This window comes from Bos javanicus, chromosome 7 (genome assembly GCF_032452875.1).
Source record: "Bos javanicus breed banteng chromosome 7, ARS-OSU_banteng_1.0, whole genome shotgun sequence".
NCBI lineage: Eukaryota > Metazoa > Chordata > Mammalia > Artiodactyla > Bovidae > Bos > Bos javanicus.
In genome coordinates this window covers 5,070,941-5,088,506 of record NC_083874.1, presented here as the reverse complement: position 1 = coordinate 5,088,506, position 17,566 = coordinate 5,070,941, and the positions used below count along the sequence as shown (strand labels likewise).

Sequence of the window (17,566 nt, the reverse complement as noted above, 5' to 3'; positions counted from 1 at the left end):
ACCAGATCTAAGCCAAAGGAAGAACCCGTGCAGACAAAGGGAAAACCAGGCCTGATAGGTGACCACATGCCTGGAAATGATATGGGCTTTGCAGTCAGTCCCAGGGCCCACCTCGAGGCTGGGACATTGAGACTGGTGGCCTGACCCTCCGCTGTCACCCGCAGACACAGCGTCTCCACCCAGTATATCCCCAAGCTCCAGCAGCCCTGCATCTCCAGCTGCCGCTGGCCACACCCGCCCCAGCTCCCTGCATGGCCTGGCCGCCAAGCTCGGGCCACCTCGCCCCAAAGCCGGCCGCCGCAAGTCCACCAGCAGCATCCCACCCTCCCCACTGGCCTGCCCACCTGTGCCTGCACCCCCACCCCGCTCACCCTCACCCCTGTCAGGGCACCCGCCTGTGCCTGCCCGATCCCCAAGGCTGCGCCGAGGCCAGTCAGCTGACAAGCTGGGTACAGGTGAGCGACTGGACGGGGATCTGGGGCGCCGCAGCCGAGGGCCGGACTCTGAGCTGGTGATCATGCGACGGCTGCATCTGTCTGAGCGCCGAGACTCCTTCAAGAAGCAGGAGGCTGTGCAGGAGGTGAGCTTTGATGAGCCACTGGAAGAAGCCACTGGGCCACCCACCTTGGTGCCGCAAATTGCCGTGGAGGGTGCTGAGGCTGTGTCAGGAGCCCTTGGACCCTCTGGGAAAGACTAATCTACCTGGCCTCCCCCTGGCCTGGCAGTCAATGCATTTTCTGTGGAATGTGTTTTCCATAAACTGACACCTGGATGGAGACTGAGCCACCAGCCTTTGACATCTGAAAGAAGAGAGGTCATCGCAGTTCTTGCCGGAAGGTGTAGACAGTGCCTCCTTAATGTCCTGGAGCTGGTCGATCTGGGGCCCGTAGGGGCAGGAATGGGAGACTAGGGTGGCATTGTAAATAGCAGCAAATCCCTGCAACTAATTTATTACTTTTTATAAGCGATAGTCAGACTGAGTCGCCACCCTTAAGGCGGCTGCCCGGGTCTTGCCCCAGGCACCTGGGACCCATTTGTAAACCCTGCCCCCCTGGGCTGAGAAGGAAGCACTTTGGACAAGTCAACGCGTGTTCATGTTTTATGGTTTTTCTGTTCTTTTAAAGTTTTTTTGTGTATTGTGTTACTTAACCCATCCCTGACTTAAGACCCATACATTTGAAGGGATGCAGCCTAGCTTATCAGTCCAGGCCCAGTTTGGATGACTTGGAGAGTCTGTAAACAATTCCCCTCCACCACAAAACGAAGTAATTCTGATGATGGACTGGATTCTGCAGGCCACTTCCCACCATCATGGCCTCCATCTCCAGGCCAGCCTTGCTAGAGTCTGCCTCCAGTTCTGTAGGCTTAGGGGTTGTGGGAACTGGGGCTTTGATGTATGAGTAGAAGTTCACCAAATATAGACAGAGGAGTCATGCACTTCACAGGCAGACACTGATGCCCCAGGAGGCAGAGGCCTCAAAGGGCACTGCCAGGGTAGGGGAAGAATGTCCACCCTGGACAAGATTGTTTTGTATTTGATGCCTACCAGGGTGAGAACTTGACCATGATGTGTCTAAAACACCCCCTGGGAAGTGCCCTCGATATGTCAGAGCCTTGCTGGGATGAAATCCGAATAAGAAAATCCAACTGGGGGTCAGTGAGGCCCAAGTTGCAATCTTGGCTTCACTGGCTCTGGGAAAATGGCTTCCCCACTCTGTGCCTCAGTTTCCTTGTGTTTACAAAACTAATACTAATGACTATTTATTAAGCACCTACTGTATGCCAAGCGCTTTTACTTGTGGCTTCTCCCTCAGTCAGTCTTCAGAAGGCTGGAGGTGGTGTTGTCCTCCCCATAACTAAGGCCTGGCAAGGGGCACAGACATGCCCCACACTTTCCTGGTAAGAGTCATGCAGCCAGCCCCTGTCCTGGGCATTGTCAAGGGAGCTGTGGAGAATTTGTTGTCAGATACAACAGACTCCAACTCCAAGCCTCTCCCCTGAAATGCTGTGTGACCCACCGGGCATCTCAGAGCCTCCATTTTCCATTGGGAGATGGCTAACGTAATGGCTGTGTCCCACATGATAAGGGCACTTTCCAGGCTCTGCAGCCCACTCTGCGTTCCTTCTGCAGACACCCACACAGCACTGCCTGGTGTTGGAGCTAGATCAAGGCTGTGCATGACTTTTGCTCCCGCCTTCCATCCTGGAGCTGACAGTGAATAAAAGCTCACATTTACAAAGAGGAGGTCCGATGTCTGGATTTCTGAGGGGGTGAGAAAAGGGTAAGGGAAGAATGGGGTGGGGTTGGGATGAAAATGGACCCTTGGCTCAAAGTCACCTGAAGTGGGTTTTGAAGGCTGCTGGGAGTTCACCATTGAGATCCTTCTTGATGCCTTCTCTGATCCAGGGCTCCTGCTACCCTCTCCCGGTTGAGTACCTATCAGGGGCTCTGTCCCTAAAAGCTTCATACAGACACCGTCTGGGCCTTGAAGCCGTGATAATAAATAAGCCATCTTTGCGACCTTTTTATACTGGTCTTCGCTTGGGCTGTGCCCTAAAATTCCCCTCACCACGTCGGAACCCAGCCTGAGCGCGTTCCGATTACTTCTGAAGTGTTAGGAAGGGTCGGAAAGCTTTGGCCACACCCCTTGTCTCCGAGTGTCTTCGGCTCTTTCCGGAAACAGTCGTACGCCTGTGGGCCGGCATTGGGGTAGTTCTCTCCGCCCGCGAGTTCAGTTGTTTCTAGACGCTCTGGGCTACCATGGAAACCCCGGCTTTGAAGCCTGATCCCTTCTCGGCCCTCAGCTTGTTTCCTGAAAGGTTCAGCTTTCTGTGGCGAGCCCCTTCCACCTAAATGCCACCTTCAGTTCCTTGAGCTCAGGGCCACCTCACTTGCTCTCGGGAGCCGTCCCTGCTTCGGCAGTTTCCAGAAGTGGGTAGTCGCCTCTGGATCTAAGTTCTCAGGGCCTCATTTGAGGTCAAGCCCATTTGGTTCTTTCCAGTAAGTTTCCGAAGTTTCGGGGGCCAGCCTGTTTTGCGAGTCCGGCTGGAGAGCGCTCAGCCGTTTCCACAATCTCGGGCATCTCAGTACAGCCGAGCCTAGCCGAGCCCAGCCTCCGAAGGACTCATCTGACCCGATTGTGTTCGACTGTTTCCGGAAATGATCGGCTGTCTCGGGGCACGTTCGCCCCACAGCATCCTCCAGTCCCGCGGGAGTACGTTCGGCTCTTTCCGGAAGCATTCGGGCGTCCTCTGGCCCCGTCTCGGTCCCAGAGCACTCGCCCGGCCCGAATGCACTCGGCCGTTTCCGCCGGGGGGCGGACCCGACCGTTCGGAACCGCGGCGGCAGCGGCGGAGGCGGGGATCCCGCGGCTGCGGCGACGGCGGCCGCGGTGAAGCCACGGGTCTGGCTCGGTTCGGCGTGACGGTGGCCGCGGCGGCAGCGGTGGCGGCTACGACCAGGTAAGTGTGAGCTGTCCGCGTGGCAGGCCGGGTTAGGGGTGCGCTCAGATGCGGGGCGCCCAGGCAGAGTATGGGGCCGCGGTGGAAGCCGGAACGCGAGCAGGGCTGCATCGGGCCCCGCGGGAACTGGGGGCCGCAGGGAGCGGGAGGCCTCGGGCTCGACCTGGCCCTGGTGCAGCCTGCCCTGGAAGATGAGGGTGGAACGGCGAACTGTAGGCAGAGATAAGGGGTTGGAGCCGCGGCCCTGAATTGAGGGAGGCCCTGCCGGGAGTGGGGCGTCGAGCAGTAAAGAGGGGTCGCCCAGGCATTGTGTGGGGCACAGTGGGGTGGTGGGGTGCAAGACGGTAGAGGGTCGACTGCGCTTCCGGCCCCCGAGCTGGGCTTCGGGGTCCACGCAGGCCCGAGTGCGCGTTTGCACACGCGTGAGCGCGCAGGCCCTGCGTCCCCCGCCAAACCCCCAGCCTGGCCCCTCCACCCCGCCTCTTGGATTCGGGGAGCGCTGGTTCCCAGGCGCGCACACCGGGGCGTGTGCAAACGTGTGCACGGCGGGGCGCGGAGGCGGGCAGGCAAGCGGATTCAGGCGGTTTTCTGGACGTCCCTGTCGCTGGGCCTCAGTTTCCCCATCTGTAGAATGGGGCGCCAGGGGCCAGGGAGCGGATAAGTTGGGGCGTCCTGGAATGTGGAGCTTGTGCCCAGTACTTGGACACCTCTAGCGGTTCCCCGCGGTCCACGGATAAAGCCTGACCCTCTACCTGGACCCCAAGGCCTGCATGGCCTGTGGCTTTAAGGCCACTCTGAACTCTTGACAAGTATTTCTGGCTATCCAGCCTTTGCCTGTACTAGTCCTTCTGACCAGTGCTCCTCCTGTCCTCTGTGAGGACCCGCCTTTTGGAAAAGCACCGCCCCCCCCCCCACCCCACCCCCAATCTCTCAGGAAGACCCAACCTGCAGGGCTGTGATTGAGAATGTGTCTGTGCTGGGCTGTGTCTCCTGAGATTGGTGGCTCCTTGGGGGTGATCATTGCCCCTGCATACAGCAGCCACCCACTTGGCAGCTGCAGTGCCCTCCTTCCTTCTACCGTTTCCCAGCTCCATGTCTGTTGTGGGGCTAAGGCCCTCTTGGCCTCCCACCAACCCTCTTCTATTTTAAGTACCTACTGTGGGCCTGAAGCTGAGACATGTCAGGGACCCCCACCACCACCGCCCCGTTCTCTCCTCCCCCTCCAGAGATCAGAGATCCATTTGCTTGGACTCACCTTTGCTTGTGCTATGACATCTGCTTGGACTTCATCCCCTATCCCTTTTGGCCCCTGCAGCCTCTTACTGCACTCAGCCATCACAGCCCCTCCTCAGGGCTCCACAGCACGCTGAACATCATCACCCATTATGCTCTGAGCATTCAGGGTTTAACTGGCCATTTGGGATGGATGCATCCTGGGCCTTGTGAAAATGGGCAGCTCTGAGCTTTTCAGTCCTGGCTTCCTGGCCCACTGAATGTCCAACAGAGACCTGCCTACTCTGAGCCTTAGTATCCCCATTTCTAACAGGGGTGAAGAAGAACTTGTTTACTGAACTTGCAGTATGCCTAGGACAGATTCTTGGGAGCTCTGCCCCCAACAACCCCAAGGGAGGGCCATTCACCCATTTTACAGCTGGGGAAACGGAGGCCCAGAGAGGTGCAGGGACTGACCCAAGGGTACCCAGTTAGGGGATTCTAACCTGGGATTTGGGTTTGGCTCTGAATTGAGGGTGGCAGGAGTTCAAACCGACTCATGCTGCCCCACCCCTCTCCCCCTAGGTCGGTGTCCCGAGCCGAGCATGGTGACAGCCCGTGCCCTCGGCCCCCTCGCCTGGCGCAGCTGGAAGAGCCGCCAGCCTCGGGAGCCGATGGCCCCCCACGTGAGGGAGTGAGCGACCCGGCCCCGCCCTACGGATTGAGGGGGGACGCAGCAGCTGAGTGACCTGAGATCAGGCTGCCGAGCCCCTCCCACCAGTTGACGAATGGTGGACAAGCAACGAGTGACCCTTGTTAGGGTCATGAAATAATGGTGGGAAGCAAAGCGTGAGCATCCCGGGTGGTCACCTGTAACTTCTTGGTGAAAATCGAAGCCTGAGTCCCCAAGCCCTCCCAGCGGACCCTCCCGGCCCCCCACCCGGGGCTGATGGGGCCACTGGGGCCCCAAGCAGCCACCTGACCATCCAGACCCCACCCCGCCAGCCATGGCTGGCCCTGAGGGCTTCCAATACCGTGCATTGTACCCATTCCGCCGGGAGCGGCCGGAGGACCTGGAGCTGCTTCCGGGTGATGTGCTGGTGGTGAGCAGGGCCGCCCTGCAGGCGCTGGGCGTGGCCGAGGGCAACGAGCGCTGCCCGCAGAGCGTAGGCTGGATGCCTGGCCTCAATGAGCGTACCCGGCAGCGCGGCGACTTCCCTGGCACCTATGTGGAGTTCCTGGGGCCCGTGGCCCTGGCCCGGCCTGGCCCTCGCCCACGTGGCCCCCGCCCACTGCCCGCCAGGCCCCGAGACGGGCCCCCTGAGTCAGGTGAGCAGCAGACTGGGCCCCTGGCAGGAATGAGGGAAACCGGGAGTGCCCGCAGAGCCTCAGTTTCCTCTTGTTTCCCATGAGGCAATGGTGCTTCTCCCCGGAGAGGAGGAATGAGGATATCTGATTGGTTGGCAGGTATCAATTACACTGCTATGGAGGACTGGGTGCAGTTCGTGGCTGGGCACCCAGAGGCGGACACACTAGCCTCACCCTGCTCTCATGGGGCTTCTGGTTCAAGAAGTGAGAAGAAGGTGATTAAGTGATGACAGATGCCAAGAGAAAGCAGCCTCTCAGAGAGTAGGGGGAGAAGGCAGCAGGCAAAGCAAAGACAAAGACCCTGAGGGAATGTCACAGCGGGTTCAGGGAACCAGCCCTGACAAGTGGAGCCGAGTGAGGAAGGGGCAGGGTCCTCACCTTGGATTTCATGGGATTGATTCTGAAGATAATAGGGAGTGTCCGGGAAGATTCAGAGGCTCAATTTAACTTCATCTTGTGGTTTGCAGACGGAATCCCTTGAGAAACCCGCCCCCTTTGTTATAACCCTGGTTTTCTGATTTCCAGAATGATGGGAGCCAAAAAGCCCAAAGGTGGGCTACTCAGTTGAGGCCACACAGCACAGTGGCATGTGAGGATGCTCCGTCCCTTTCAAAGAGACCCTCGGCCCCCCCTCCCTCCAAAGAGCATGCTCGGAATGGAGAACCAGGACACTGAACATACATTGTGACTGCATGCCGGCCTGTATGCTGGGCAGAGAAACGAGGCACAAGTTGTAGGAAGGAGGCTGATGAGTGCTGAGCACCCAGCATGGTCTGCCTCATCACTCACAGTGGCCCAGCGTGGTCCCGTGTACACATAGGGAGACCAAGGTGCTAGGGAGTCAAACCACTCGCTCAGGGAGTCACCCAGTGAAGGCTAAAGCCTTGAGAGGCACCATGGCCCCTCCCAATGGCCCACCTGGTTTTGTGCCCAAGGGACTCTGATGCCCAAAGAGGGTCAGCCCAGAGTCCCCATGGCGTGGGGTGGGATGGCGGGGTGCCGAGGCGGCATGCTGCAGGCTTGGGCTTTGCAGCATCTGGTGTCTCCGGAGCCTGTGCCTGCGTCCCGCCTCAGCCTGGAGGAGCAGGAGGCGGCCCCATCCGGGCTCCCCGCCAGAGTCTGCCTCTCCCCCTGGTAACAGCCGCCTCCCTCCTCTGCCTGGCCTGGGTCCAGCCACCACACACATCCCCACTCCCAGGCAGCCATCCAGCTCCGCCCTCCCAATATCCCAATATCCACGTGACATGGGTTAGGGCCAGCCCTCTCCAGGCCTCGGTCTCCTCATCTGGAAATGGGGGGTATTGGTCCTTCTGTTCAAGCCCTGACCCTCTGAGGACCACTAGGCAACACACTGTAGCTGCCTGCCTTCCCTCCATGCAGCTCTGCACAGGGAGCTGCGTGCCGAGCCCTGATGTCACCTGGGCCCCCGCTGGCCTGTGCATCTAGGGGAACTTGCTCTTTTCCTGAAACTCAGTTTCTCATCCATAAAATGGGGGGTGACATCTATTCTAATGGGACGTCCCTCCCTGCATTGCAGACAGGCAAATTTCAGAGTGGAGTTTCGGAACTGTGGCCCCCTTACCAGCTGGATGTCACCCACCTCCCCTTGTTTGCTCTTTTTTTTTTTTTTTGCATTTTTGACACAGCTGGGCCTTTCTGCAGTTCAAGCACCACCTGGCCCATCACTCAGGGAGGCCCCACAGGCCCTGGCTTGCCCCTGCTGTGTGCCAGGGCGTCCCCGCCAAGGGCCAAAGCTGCATCAAATGGTGGCTGTGCCGGCAGAGAGCGCCTGCACACAAAAGGTTGGGTGGGGCAAAATGGGGCCAGGAGGGGCTGGGACAGGGAGGGGGCCAGCATTTTTAAAAGGGGGGACTTTTTTTTTTTTTTTTAAAAACAAAGTGACTTAGAAAATGGAGATTTTTCTTGGGATGAGATGTCCTGACCCCGATGAGATATTTTCCGTTTATTCTTTTCAACTGCTTTGTTGTTCCCGCTAAGAAAGGAGAGATGATGCCATTGACCAGTTTCTCAGCTGCAGGATTCAAGGCACAGAGAGGGTATGTCCTGTGCCCGAGGTTGGCCAGCAAGCAACAGCAGAGTCCTAACCCTGCTGCATGAGTGTCCTGTGGCTGCTGTAATGAACTGCCACGAGCCAGTGGCCATTCAAACAACGGGAGCATGTTCTCATGGTTCTAGAGACCAGAACTCTAGACCAAGGTGTGGGCAGGGCTGTGCTTTCTCCAGAGACCTTAAGGGAGGAGCTTTCCTTGCTTCTTCCAGCTTTTAGGGGTTCCAGGCATACTTTGGTTTAGTGCTACATCACCCCAATCTCTGCCTCTCTCTTCAGATGGCCTTCTCTTATAAAGACACCAGTCCTTGGGTTTAGGACCCTTAATCCAAGATGGTCTCGTCGTGAAACCCTTATCTTCATTATATCTGAGAGATTAGGAAGTGGACATCCCATTTGGTTGACACTGGTCAATCCGCTCCACCTCATGTCTGAAGTTGTGTGAACTGATCTTTTAACCCAGAACACTGTTTCCCACCAGCTCAGCCCTCCCAGCTCCACCAGCTGGGCCTTCTGTCTCCCCCAGGGTAGTGGGCCAGATGCCAGGCCCTTGGGCTGAGATGCAGCAGGCAAAGACGGGGCTGGGGTCCTTCTAGGGACCCTGCCAACACTGCGTCCCCTCCTGCCAGGCCTTACACTCCCTGACCTACCCGAGCAGTTCTCCCCCCCTGATGTGGCTCCCCCTATCCTGGTGAAGCTGGTGGAGGCCATTGAACGGACAGGTGAGCCTTGGCCTGCCTGCAGCCCCTGGATTCTGCTTGCTTACCTCTGGGGATGGGCAACTCATCCTCTTCCCTGGGCTCAGGTTGCATGGAGAGGCTGAGTCTGGATGCTCTGGGTCTCCCTGTTGAGTTGGGGAAGGAATAACTCCCTAGGGAACGTGGACCCCTGCATAGCATGTGCCACGCCCTCTGCTACCATTTCCCTCCCCTCCCTCTGCTCTTACCTCTGGGAGGTTGAGTAGCCACCCCAGACCCCACATGGGGTAGAGGCAGCATTTGAGAGCTGGTCTTGGCACCTAGGGTGACGCTGACCTACCCCATCCCTTCCCCCCAGGGCTGGACAGCTACAGGCCTGAGCCACCCGCCGTGCGCACAGGTGAGGGCAAGCTTCAGTGGGTGAGTGGGAAAGGAACCTGCCCTGGACGGATGTGTCCCCTCCCTGCGCCCGCCTTGGACCGAGGTATCCCTCTTGCACCCACAGACTGGTCCCTGAGTGATGTGGAGCAGTGGGATGCGGCAGCCCTGTCAGATGGTGTGAAAGGCTTCCTGCTGGCGCTGCCAGCGCCCCTCGTGACACCCGAGGCTGCGGCCGAGGCACACCGAGCCCTGCGGGGTAAATCTGGAGGGAAGCCCGGGCTGGGGAAGGCATTGGGCAGGCGGGCTCAGGCCCTGGCTCACTCAACCCTGGCCATCTGTCCGCAGAGGCTGCGGGGCCCGTGGGGCCGGCCTTGGAGCCCCCGACGCTGCCACTGCACCATGCGCTCACGCTGCGCTTCCTGCTCCAGCACCTGGGCCGGGTGGCCGGGCGCGCCCCAGCCCCGGGCCCCGCGGTCCGTGCCCTGGGCGCCACCTTCGGGCCGCTACTGCTACGCGCGCCGCCGCCGCCCTCTCCGCCGCCAGGGGGCGCACCCGACGGGTGAGAGGCCGATGCTGGGGGGCGGGGCTGAGTCGAAGCAGAAAGGGGTGGCCGGAGACGTAGCCAGGGAGGGGTCTAGAAAGGAGAGAGGAGTGTGGATGAGGGCCCCATGGGGAAGAGGCCAGAGCTGTCGTGATGGGCGGGCTAGGAAAGATGACTGGGGGTGAGACTTGAGCTCCAAGAAGACTCCATCAGGGCTTGGGACAAGGCGAAGGGGCTTGGACGAGAGAGCAGGCAAGTGGATTGTGTCTGTTCTTTCTGCTTCCCCACCCACGTGCTGGACTCCTGTTGTTTCTTGCATGAGACTTACCCATCGCTTGCTGTATGTGCAGAGACAGTAGTGGGTCTCCCACGCCTGCCTGCAGCATCTACTCTTCTTCCACTCGCGTGCTTTCACACATACCCCCTGCCAGGTGTGCAAGCACACAGAAGGCCATGTGCACACCAGCACTCACCACACTCCCCTTCCCCCTAGGACCGAGCCCACCCCTGACTTTCCGGCGCTGCTGGTGGAGAAGCTGCTTCAGGAACATCTGGAGGAGCAGGAGGTTGCCCCCCCAGGTGACCCCCACCCCCTTGGATTAGCTCTTTTTGTTGGGGATGAGAATGCTGACTCGGGGCCCTGCCTGTATCAGCAGGCTCAGTTGCCAGGGGAGCTCACCCTGGGATACAGTTGGTGCTCAATGCGTATTTGTTTTCCTGTCCCCCAGCACTGCCACCAAAACCCCCCAAGACAAAGCCAGCCCCCACAGGCCTGGCCAATGGGGGCAGCCCACCCTCCCTGCAGGACGCCGAGTGGTACTGGGGTGACATCTCCAGGTAGGACTGTTGGGCGGGGCCGCAGAACCCAGGCGGGGGGCAGGGCCTCCCAGCAGGCACCCATTCTGGCTGTCTCCACAGGGAGGAGGTAAACGAGAAACTTCGGGACACGCCCGATGGCACCTTCCTGGTCCGAGATGCCTCCAGCAAGATCCAGGGAGAGTACACGCTGACCCTCAGGTGGGGGCCCATCCTTTCAGGGAGACTGGGGCGAGGGGTGGGAGCGGGCCACTCAGGTCAGAGGACTGGGGGTCACACAGGCAGTGCCACACGGATGGACCTGCCGCTGGGCACTGACACCCCGTCACCCACCCCAGGAAGGGCGGAAACAACAAGCTGATCAAGGTCTTCCACCGAGATGGGCACTACGGCTTCTCGGAGCCGCTCACCTTCTGCTCTGTCGTGGACCTCATCACCCACTACCGCCATGAGTCACTGGCCCAGTACAACGCCAAGCTGGACACGCGGCTCCTCTACCCGGTGTCCAAGTACCAACAGGTCGGGGGCTGGGGTGGGCGCTGGGGGTGGGGGTTGGCGATGCCCGGCTGGCGCTGGGCCTCAGTTTCCCAGGTAGCTTGCCTGATGGCACCGGGTATTCCCAGGACCAGATCGTCAAGGAGGACAGCGTGGAGGCGGTGGGTGCCCAGCTCAAGGTCTACCACCAGCAGTACCAGGACAAGAGCCGCGAGTACGACCAGCTCTACGAGGAGTACACACGCACCTCCCAGGTACCACGGCAAGCACACCCCAAGGAGGCCTGGGCGCAGGGGCAGTGCTGAGGTCGCAGTGCCACACGTCCACTTCTAGGTCACGAGCAGGCTCTTAGCACCAGGGACTGACTGAAAACATAGAAATCAATGCGGGGGTGGTTTAGTTGCTGAGTTGTGTCTGACTCTTGCGATCCCATGGACTGTAGCCCGCCAGGCTCCTCTGTCCATGGGATTCTCCAGGCAAAAATACTGGAGTGGGTTGCCATTTCCTTCTCCAGAGGATCTTCCCGACCTAAGGATTGAATCTGTGACTCCTGCATTGCAGGCAGATTCTTTACCAACTGAGCTCTGAGGGAAGCCCAGAAATCAATATATATGATTCTAAAAAACAAAAACACAGATGAGGAGGTACCCAGCAGCCTCACGAGCGGCTGAGCCATGGGAGGCGTCTTGGTTGAGCCTCTGGGCCTCAGTCTCCCCATCTGGAAACTGGGACCATGAGTTTCAGTTCCTTTTCTTCTCCATCCCCTTCAACCTGGATGTTATCAAAATGATGGTAACCACCTCACCAAGAGTTGCCTAAGACAAAGGGTCAGGAGGTCATGGGAAACAGCAGTATCTTTTAAAAACAGGCAAGTGGGGAAAGGTTTTATCACTCCAGGACTGTGTTAATCAACTTCTTTTGTAAGTTGAGATGCAACTTATTCAGATTGAACATCCCATCTCCATCAGGGAGTTTCTCTGTCTCCCCTGTAATCTCTGAGCAGTCTCTTTCTTGTCTCCTTTCTAAAGACAGGTTACCTGAGGTTCTGAGTGGACAGGACAACTGTCTGGGATCAGTTAGGAGCATCATGACCTTGGAAATGGCTTAGGCCTCCCAAGCCTCAGTTTCCCCATTAACAATTCTGACTTTGTATAGGCTGTTGGGAGGTTTGATGAGAGGATGCATGAAAGGGGCTTGGTGCAGCATCTACCCTGAGAAGGAGCCCCACGAATTGTAGCAACTAGATTTATCATTAATTCTGAGCAGCGCTCACGCACTCAGTTGTTTTGTAAGATGCCCAAAGGAGAATCTAAAAGAAGAGTGGGTTGGGGGATGTGGGCTTTGAAGGCGGAACAGGAGTTCGTTCGGTGCAGCTGGAAGAACGGTGCCCCTGGTGGAGGAACCAGCTTGAACAGTGCCTCCACATCAGAGTTGGGATCTGCCTTTACCTCTCATGAGGGATTTGCCGGGAGTCCCAGGAGGTGCTCAGACTTACCCCTCTTCCAGGAACTGCAGATGAAGCGCACAGCCATCGAAGCCTTCAATGAGACCATCAAGATCTTTGAAGAGCAGGGCCAGACGCAGGAGAAGTGCAGCAAGGAATATCTGGAGCGCTTCCGACGTGAGGGCAATGAGAAAGAAATGCAGAGGTGAGTCCAGTTCCTCTTCTCTGCCCTACCGCACCCTGCTCCAACACAGCTCAAGTGGGGAAAGAAAGGAAACAGGGTGGGCAGCCTGGGTTCCAAGGTGGGGAGAGGGTCGGTTGAAGTGGACTTTGAAGGACGAATAGGAGTTTGCCAGAAAGAGAACTCAGGGAAGCAGCCTGTCCAGAGGCTTAGAGACTGGGAGCCAGTCTGAGGCCTCTGAGCCACTCCTCCCACAGGATCCTGCTAAACTCGGAGCGGCTCAAGTCTCGCATTGCCGAGATCCACGAGAGCCGCACAAAGCTGGAGCAGGAGCTGCGGGCACAGGCCTCTGACAACCGAGAGATTGACAAGCGCATGAACAGCCTCAAGCCAGACCTCATGCAGTTGCGCAAGATCCGAGACCAGTACCTTGTGTGAGTGCCTGGCTCTGCGCTTGCCTGGGGGGGTCCCCCCTGTTAATGCAGGGGCACCTGGAGCAGTGACCTCTGCATGTATCTCACTTTCTCCACCAGGTAGTCCCATCTACCTCCCTACCCCATTATCTGTCCACCAGCCCCCTTCCCTCTCGATCAGGCCCCTCCTGGCCCACTCAGAAGGGCTCTTGGACTTCCCTGGTGATCCAGTGGTTAAGATTCTGTGCTTCCATGGCAGGGGGCACGGGTTTGATCCCTGGCGGAGGAACTAAGCATGGTGCTGCCAAAAAAAAGGGCTCCCTGTACAGCAGCTCCATTCAGCCTCAGCTGTGAAATGGGAGCGCTGCTGCAACACGGCTGAGTCACTGGGAGCCCCGGATAAATGCCGACTCCGTGACCTGGCATGCAGTGCCCAACCCGAGCCCAAGATCCCGTCTCTGAGGCTTCCCCCTCCCACCTGGACCTTTGACACTTGTGTGCACCTAGTGTGTGCTGAGCACCGTGCATACATTAGCTCACTTGGTCCTCTGAAATATTGTAAAGTTTCTCTTTTGCAGGTGGGGGAAACTAAGGTTCAGAACAGGCAGCTGCCATGGGCAAAGGTGCACTACTGTGCAGCCCCCTGGACTGAGCTTCTGATGCTGATAACACCTGTGATGGCACAATCTGGGGTCTCAAAAAGTGTTAACAGAAACATAATAAATGGCGGCGGCACGGGTAGCGGGAGCAGAGCGGGTTTCCCTGGCATAGCCTGGGGCATCCACCTGAGTTGAAGCTGTCCTTGCCCTGGCCAAGGCTGACCCCTTGTGGTAACCGGGGGTACTGCACCCAGAACCTACTCTGGTCAGCCCTTGCCTCCAGCCTGGCTGGCCAGGACCACGGAGGGCTTGCCTTTCCTATGCTGCAGCCTCTGTTCCCCTCCCAGCCAAGCAGCAGGAGCCCACCTTTCCTCTTCCCTCCAGGTGGCTCACTCAGAAGGGTGCCCGGCAGAAGAAAATCAACGAATGGTTGGGGATCAAGAACGAGACTGAGGAGTGAGTGACCACTTCAGCCAAGGGGTGGAGGGGTTGGAGGGGTGTTCTTAGAGGAGGGGCCATTTTGCGTGGGTTTTGCAGGGTGAATAGGAGTTCACCAGGGAAGGAGCGTTGTCCAGGTGACAGGGGGACCTTGGAGGCTGGTGAGTAGGTGACCAGGGCTCCTCCCTGCCTCCTCCACAGCCAGTACTCACTGATGGAGGATGAGGATGACCTCCCCCACCACGAGGAACGCACCTGGTATGTAGGCAAGATCAACCGCACCCAAGCTGAGGAAATGCTGAGTGGCAAGCGGGACGGTACCTTCCTCATCCGTGAGAGCAGCCAGCGGGGTTGCTACGCCTGTTCTGTGGTGTGAGTGCCTTGCCAGGGAACTGAGAATGGCTGAATGTTGGGAGGGGGATCTACCCATTCCTTCTGAGGGCTCTCATTGAGCACCAGCTGTATGTTCGGCCTTGGGAGACAGCCGGGAAGAAGCCCTGGGTTCTTGGGGACAGGGGAGGAAGCTGGGGCAGGATCAAAGCAGGGTCGGGGCCTGGTCAGCAGCCAGCACCCAGAAGATGGGGAAGTAGGGGTCCCAGGCGGGGTCACCTGAGAGGAGCCGTGGGGCGGAGTTGGGAAAGCCTGCGAGGGCGGGTGCCCTTCTGACCCAGCCCGCCCCCGCAGGGTGGACGGGGATACCAAGCACTGCGTCATCTACCGCACGGCCACCGGCTTCGGCTTCGCGGAGCCCTACAACCTGTACGGGTCCCTGAAGGAGCTCGTCCTCCACTACCAGCACGCCTCGCTGGTGCAGCACAACGACGCGCTGACCGTCACGCTCGCCCACCCCGTGCGCGCCCCTGGCCCTGGGCCCCCGCCGGCTGCGCGCTGAGCAGGCGCGCCCCCCGGGCCTGGGCCCCGCCGGCTGGGCCCAGAGCGGAGCCGCTGCATCTGGAGTCTGTCTGTCTAATCTGTCTCTTCCTTGGGTCTCCTCCGCCTGTCTCTTCTTTGTGAATCTCTCAAGGTGTATCTGTTTTTCTCTTCCTCTCTCCGCAGTTCTGTCTATCTCTCTGTGTCTGCCTCTCTCTCCATCTTTCTCTGAGTCTCTTTCTGTCCCCTGCTGTCACTCTGTCTCTTTCTAGCTCCATCTGTCCGTCCCCCCACCTCCCCGTCTCTGTGTATCCGTGTTGGGGGTCCCGCCTCCCCAACTCCACAGCCCTTGCCCCCACAATCACTGCCCTCCAACGGCTCTGGCCACCCACAACCTTGTGCCCTGTCCCCCACGGGCCTCCGGGGGTCCCCAGAGCCCCACCTGGCTGCACCTGCCGTGTTTACAGAGGCCCCTGGGCTGCGTGGCCCCCGCCTGGGTGCCCCCATTTTTAAGCCATAGACCTGGGGTCAGGGCAGGAAGGAACTTCGCTTGGCCACTTCCAAGAACCTCAGCCGTGACGTCTGGGGCCAGGCGGGACCTGCCCCATAGACCCCAACTTCCCCTTCAAACCCTGAAGTGAAACCCGGCCCCGGGTTGTCCCCACCTTGGGGCTGCTGCCAAGAAGTACCCCTGAAAAAGAAAATAATTAAAAATAAACTCACAGGCTGACCCCAGGCCTCCCAGGAACTGAGGCCACCAGCACCTCCGGGCAGCCGGCACATAACGGTGCCAGCACCCTAGTCAACGCAGACTCAAGGCTTCTCCATCATGTTGGGCTCTGGTTTCATTTTCCCTCAAGTGTACCTAAAGCCCTCTTTTCTCTCCTCTTTTGGGACGAGAGCCCTGATTTTCTATGCCACCCACGGACCCCACCCCCCTTTTCCTGCCTGCCTGGCTAGGCTGGCAGGCGGGTTTTGTATGGTACGTTGATACTGATAATGGATATAAAACATTGAACTCGATGGACGCTTCTGTTTTCAGTGACAGGCTTTAGCTCTGGGCTGCCGAATGGAGGCTGCCAGCCCCTGCCTTGTCCCCCACCTCCCTCGCCATCGCAGCTTAGATTGCTCATGTGCAGAGAGATTGAGACCTGCCTGAGGTCACACAGCAGAGAGTCTCAGACCCCAGCCTCTGCTGCAGGGACCCCAGGCCATAGGTCCCAAGTTTTGAGTTTGAGTTTGAATTCTGACACTCAGCCACCATCCCTGGCCCCAGAAAATCGCCACCCCTCTAATGTGCAGCTTCCTCGTGGCCAAGCAGAAAAGACTGTCACACCCACTCCCATGCCATCCAGAGGGGCCTCCTGTGGCCTGGATCCCCACAGTGTCAAACCCCTCTTCTCCACACCTGCCCAATGCGGCCTGCCGTGGCTCTAGGGACACTGAGCTGGGTCCTCATGGTGGCACTGACCCGGACTCAGTCACCATTCCCTGGCTGCCCTCCCCTCACATACCCCCAGGGCTGGGAACCTCCTCTCCTCCCCAGCCCAACGGCACCTGTCAGGACCCAATGTGGCTGAGACAGCCCCCAGGGATGAAGGAGCCGCTGTCTGATCCATCTCTCCCCTGGGCTCTCAGAGGGACAGGAGTTACCTTCCTTGGCCTCAAAGCTTCGGTCCTCCAAGCACTGTCCCCACTTGAGTGACTGACCAGTCAGGAGGCACCCTCTAAATAACTCCAGCCCAGACTCTGCCCCCACTGAGGGCTTCCCAACGCCCTGAGTGGAAGCACGGTAAAGCTCACCTTCTCAGTCCTGTGAGCCCAGCCGGGTGGAGCCTGAGCACAGAAGAGAACGTCCCACATAGCCTCTAGCTGGTCTCCACACTCAACCAACTGTGTCTCCTTGGGAACGTCACCTCCCGTTTCCGTCCCATTTCCTCTTATCAAGTAAGGCCAACAGTCTCTACTGGGCATCTCTGAGGATTTCATGCTCAAATGGGTGAGGTTACCTTTAGGAATTCCTCCAAATAAGGCTGGTGATTAATACCCACTGGAAAAATTGTAGCAATTATATTTATTGCTATTTCTTCAGCCCAGTACAGGACTGAATACAGACTAAGTTCCCCAAAGCCGTGTCGCTTAGCCTTGCAGAGGCTTCACAAAGGAAAGGGGTTCTGCGAAGAGTTCAAAAGAATGAGGTGGGATCTTCCAGCCATGGGGACTTCAGGGGAACCCCAGCACCCGAACCTGCTGCTATGCATGTGGCCATGTGGGCTGGGGTTTCCCCAGAACTGGAGGGGGACCTGGGCTGTGGAGCTGGGGGCTAGACTGATTTCCCGGCAAGGGTGGGGAGCGTTTCCTCCCGTGGGGCCCAAATCTTTGCCATGCAAAGTCTGAATGTGTTGGTTCCTTCCCCAACACTCCTAGCCTCCAAGCCTTTATCTAGGTTATTCTCTCTGCCCAGTCTGCCGTCCTGCAAATACCTCCCACCCTACCCCCAGCCTGGGGCAATTCTCTCTGTTTCGAGCCCTTCATGATAGCTTTAGTCCCTAAACCTCACTTCTCCTACTTTATAGAAGG

The 17,566-nt window shown here is 58.5% G+C and overlaps 3 protein-coding genes across 20 annotated transcripts in view; 2 read left to right on the top strand and 1 right to left on the bottom strand.

Moving 5' to 3' along the window:
* The window catches only part of MAST3 (microtubule associated serine/threonine kinase 3), a 41,502-nt gene extending 39,260 nt beyond the window's left edge, over positions 1 to 2,242 (top strand). For all 17 annotated transcript variants that reach the window (XM_061421569.1, XM_061421566.1, XM_061421567.1 and 14 more), the window contains one exon: positions 165 to 2,242. In XM_061421569.1, the coding sequence (XP_061277553.1) occupies positions 165 to 697 (533 nt within the window). In that variant the 3' untranslated portion in view covers positions 698 to 2,242. The remainder of the gene's footprint in view (positions 1 to 164) is intronic.
* Positions 2,233 to 9,314, bottom strand: LOC133250396 (uncharacterized). The gene is made up of 2 exons (XM_061421592.1): positions 8,877 to 9,314; positions 2,233 to 3,672 (listed from the first exon to the last, which is right to left on the bottom strand). Exons 1-2 carry the CDS (start codon positions 9,007 to 9,009, stop codon positions 2,969 to 2,971), a joined length of 837 nt encoding a protein of 278 aa, XP_061277576.1. The 5' UTR covers positions 9,010 to 9,314; the 3' UTR covers positions 2,233 to 2,968.
* On the top strand, positions 3,374 to 16,009 carry PIK3R2 (phosphoinositide-3-kinase regulatory subunit 2). 2 transcript variants are annotated; one of them, XM_061421584.1, is made up of 16 exons: positions 3,374 to 3,462; positions 5,260 to 6,003; positions 8,740 to 8,832; positions 9,167 to 9,208; positions 9,314 to 9,445; positions 9,535 to 9,748; positions 10,224 to 10,309; positions 10,459 to 10,567; positions 10,649 to 10,747; positions 10,885 to 11,065; positions 11,170 to 11,295; positions 12,548 to 12,690; positions 12,924 to 13,100; positions 14,063 to 14,134; positions 14,318 to 14,488; positions 14,801 to 16,009. In XM_061421584.1, the coding sequence occupies exons 2-16, from the start codon at positions 5,682 to 5,684 to the stop codon at positions 15,006 to 15,008; spliced, it is 2,175 nt and encodes a 724-aa protein (XP_061277568.1). In that variant the 5' UTR covers positions 3,374 to 3,462; positions 5,260 to 5,681; the 3' UTR covers positions 15,009 to 16,009. The 2 variants fall into 2 exon arrangements, with proteins under 2 accessions (XP_061277568.1, XP_061277567.1); XM_061421583.1 differs by lacking the exons at positions 3,374 to 3,462; positions 5,260 to 6,003 and adding an exon at positions 6,024 to 7,844.
* Positions 16,010 to 17,566: the final 1,557 nt, after the last annotated feature.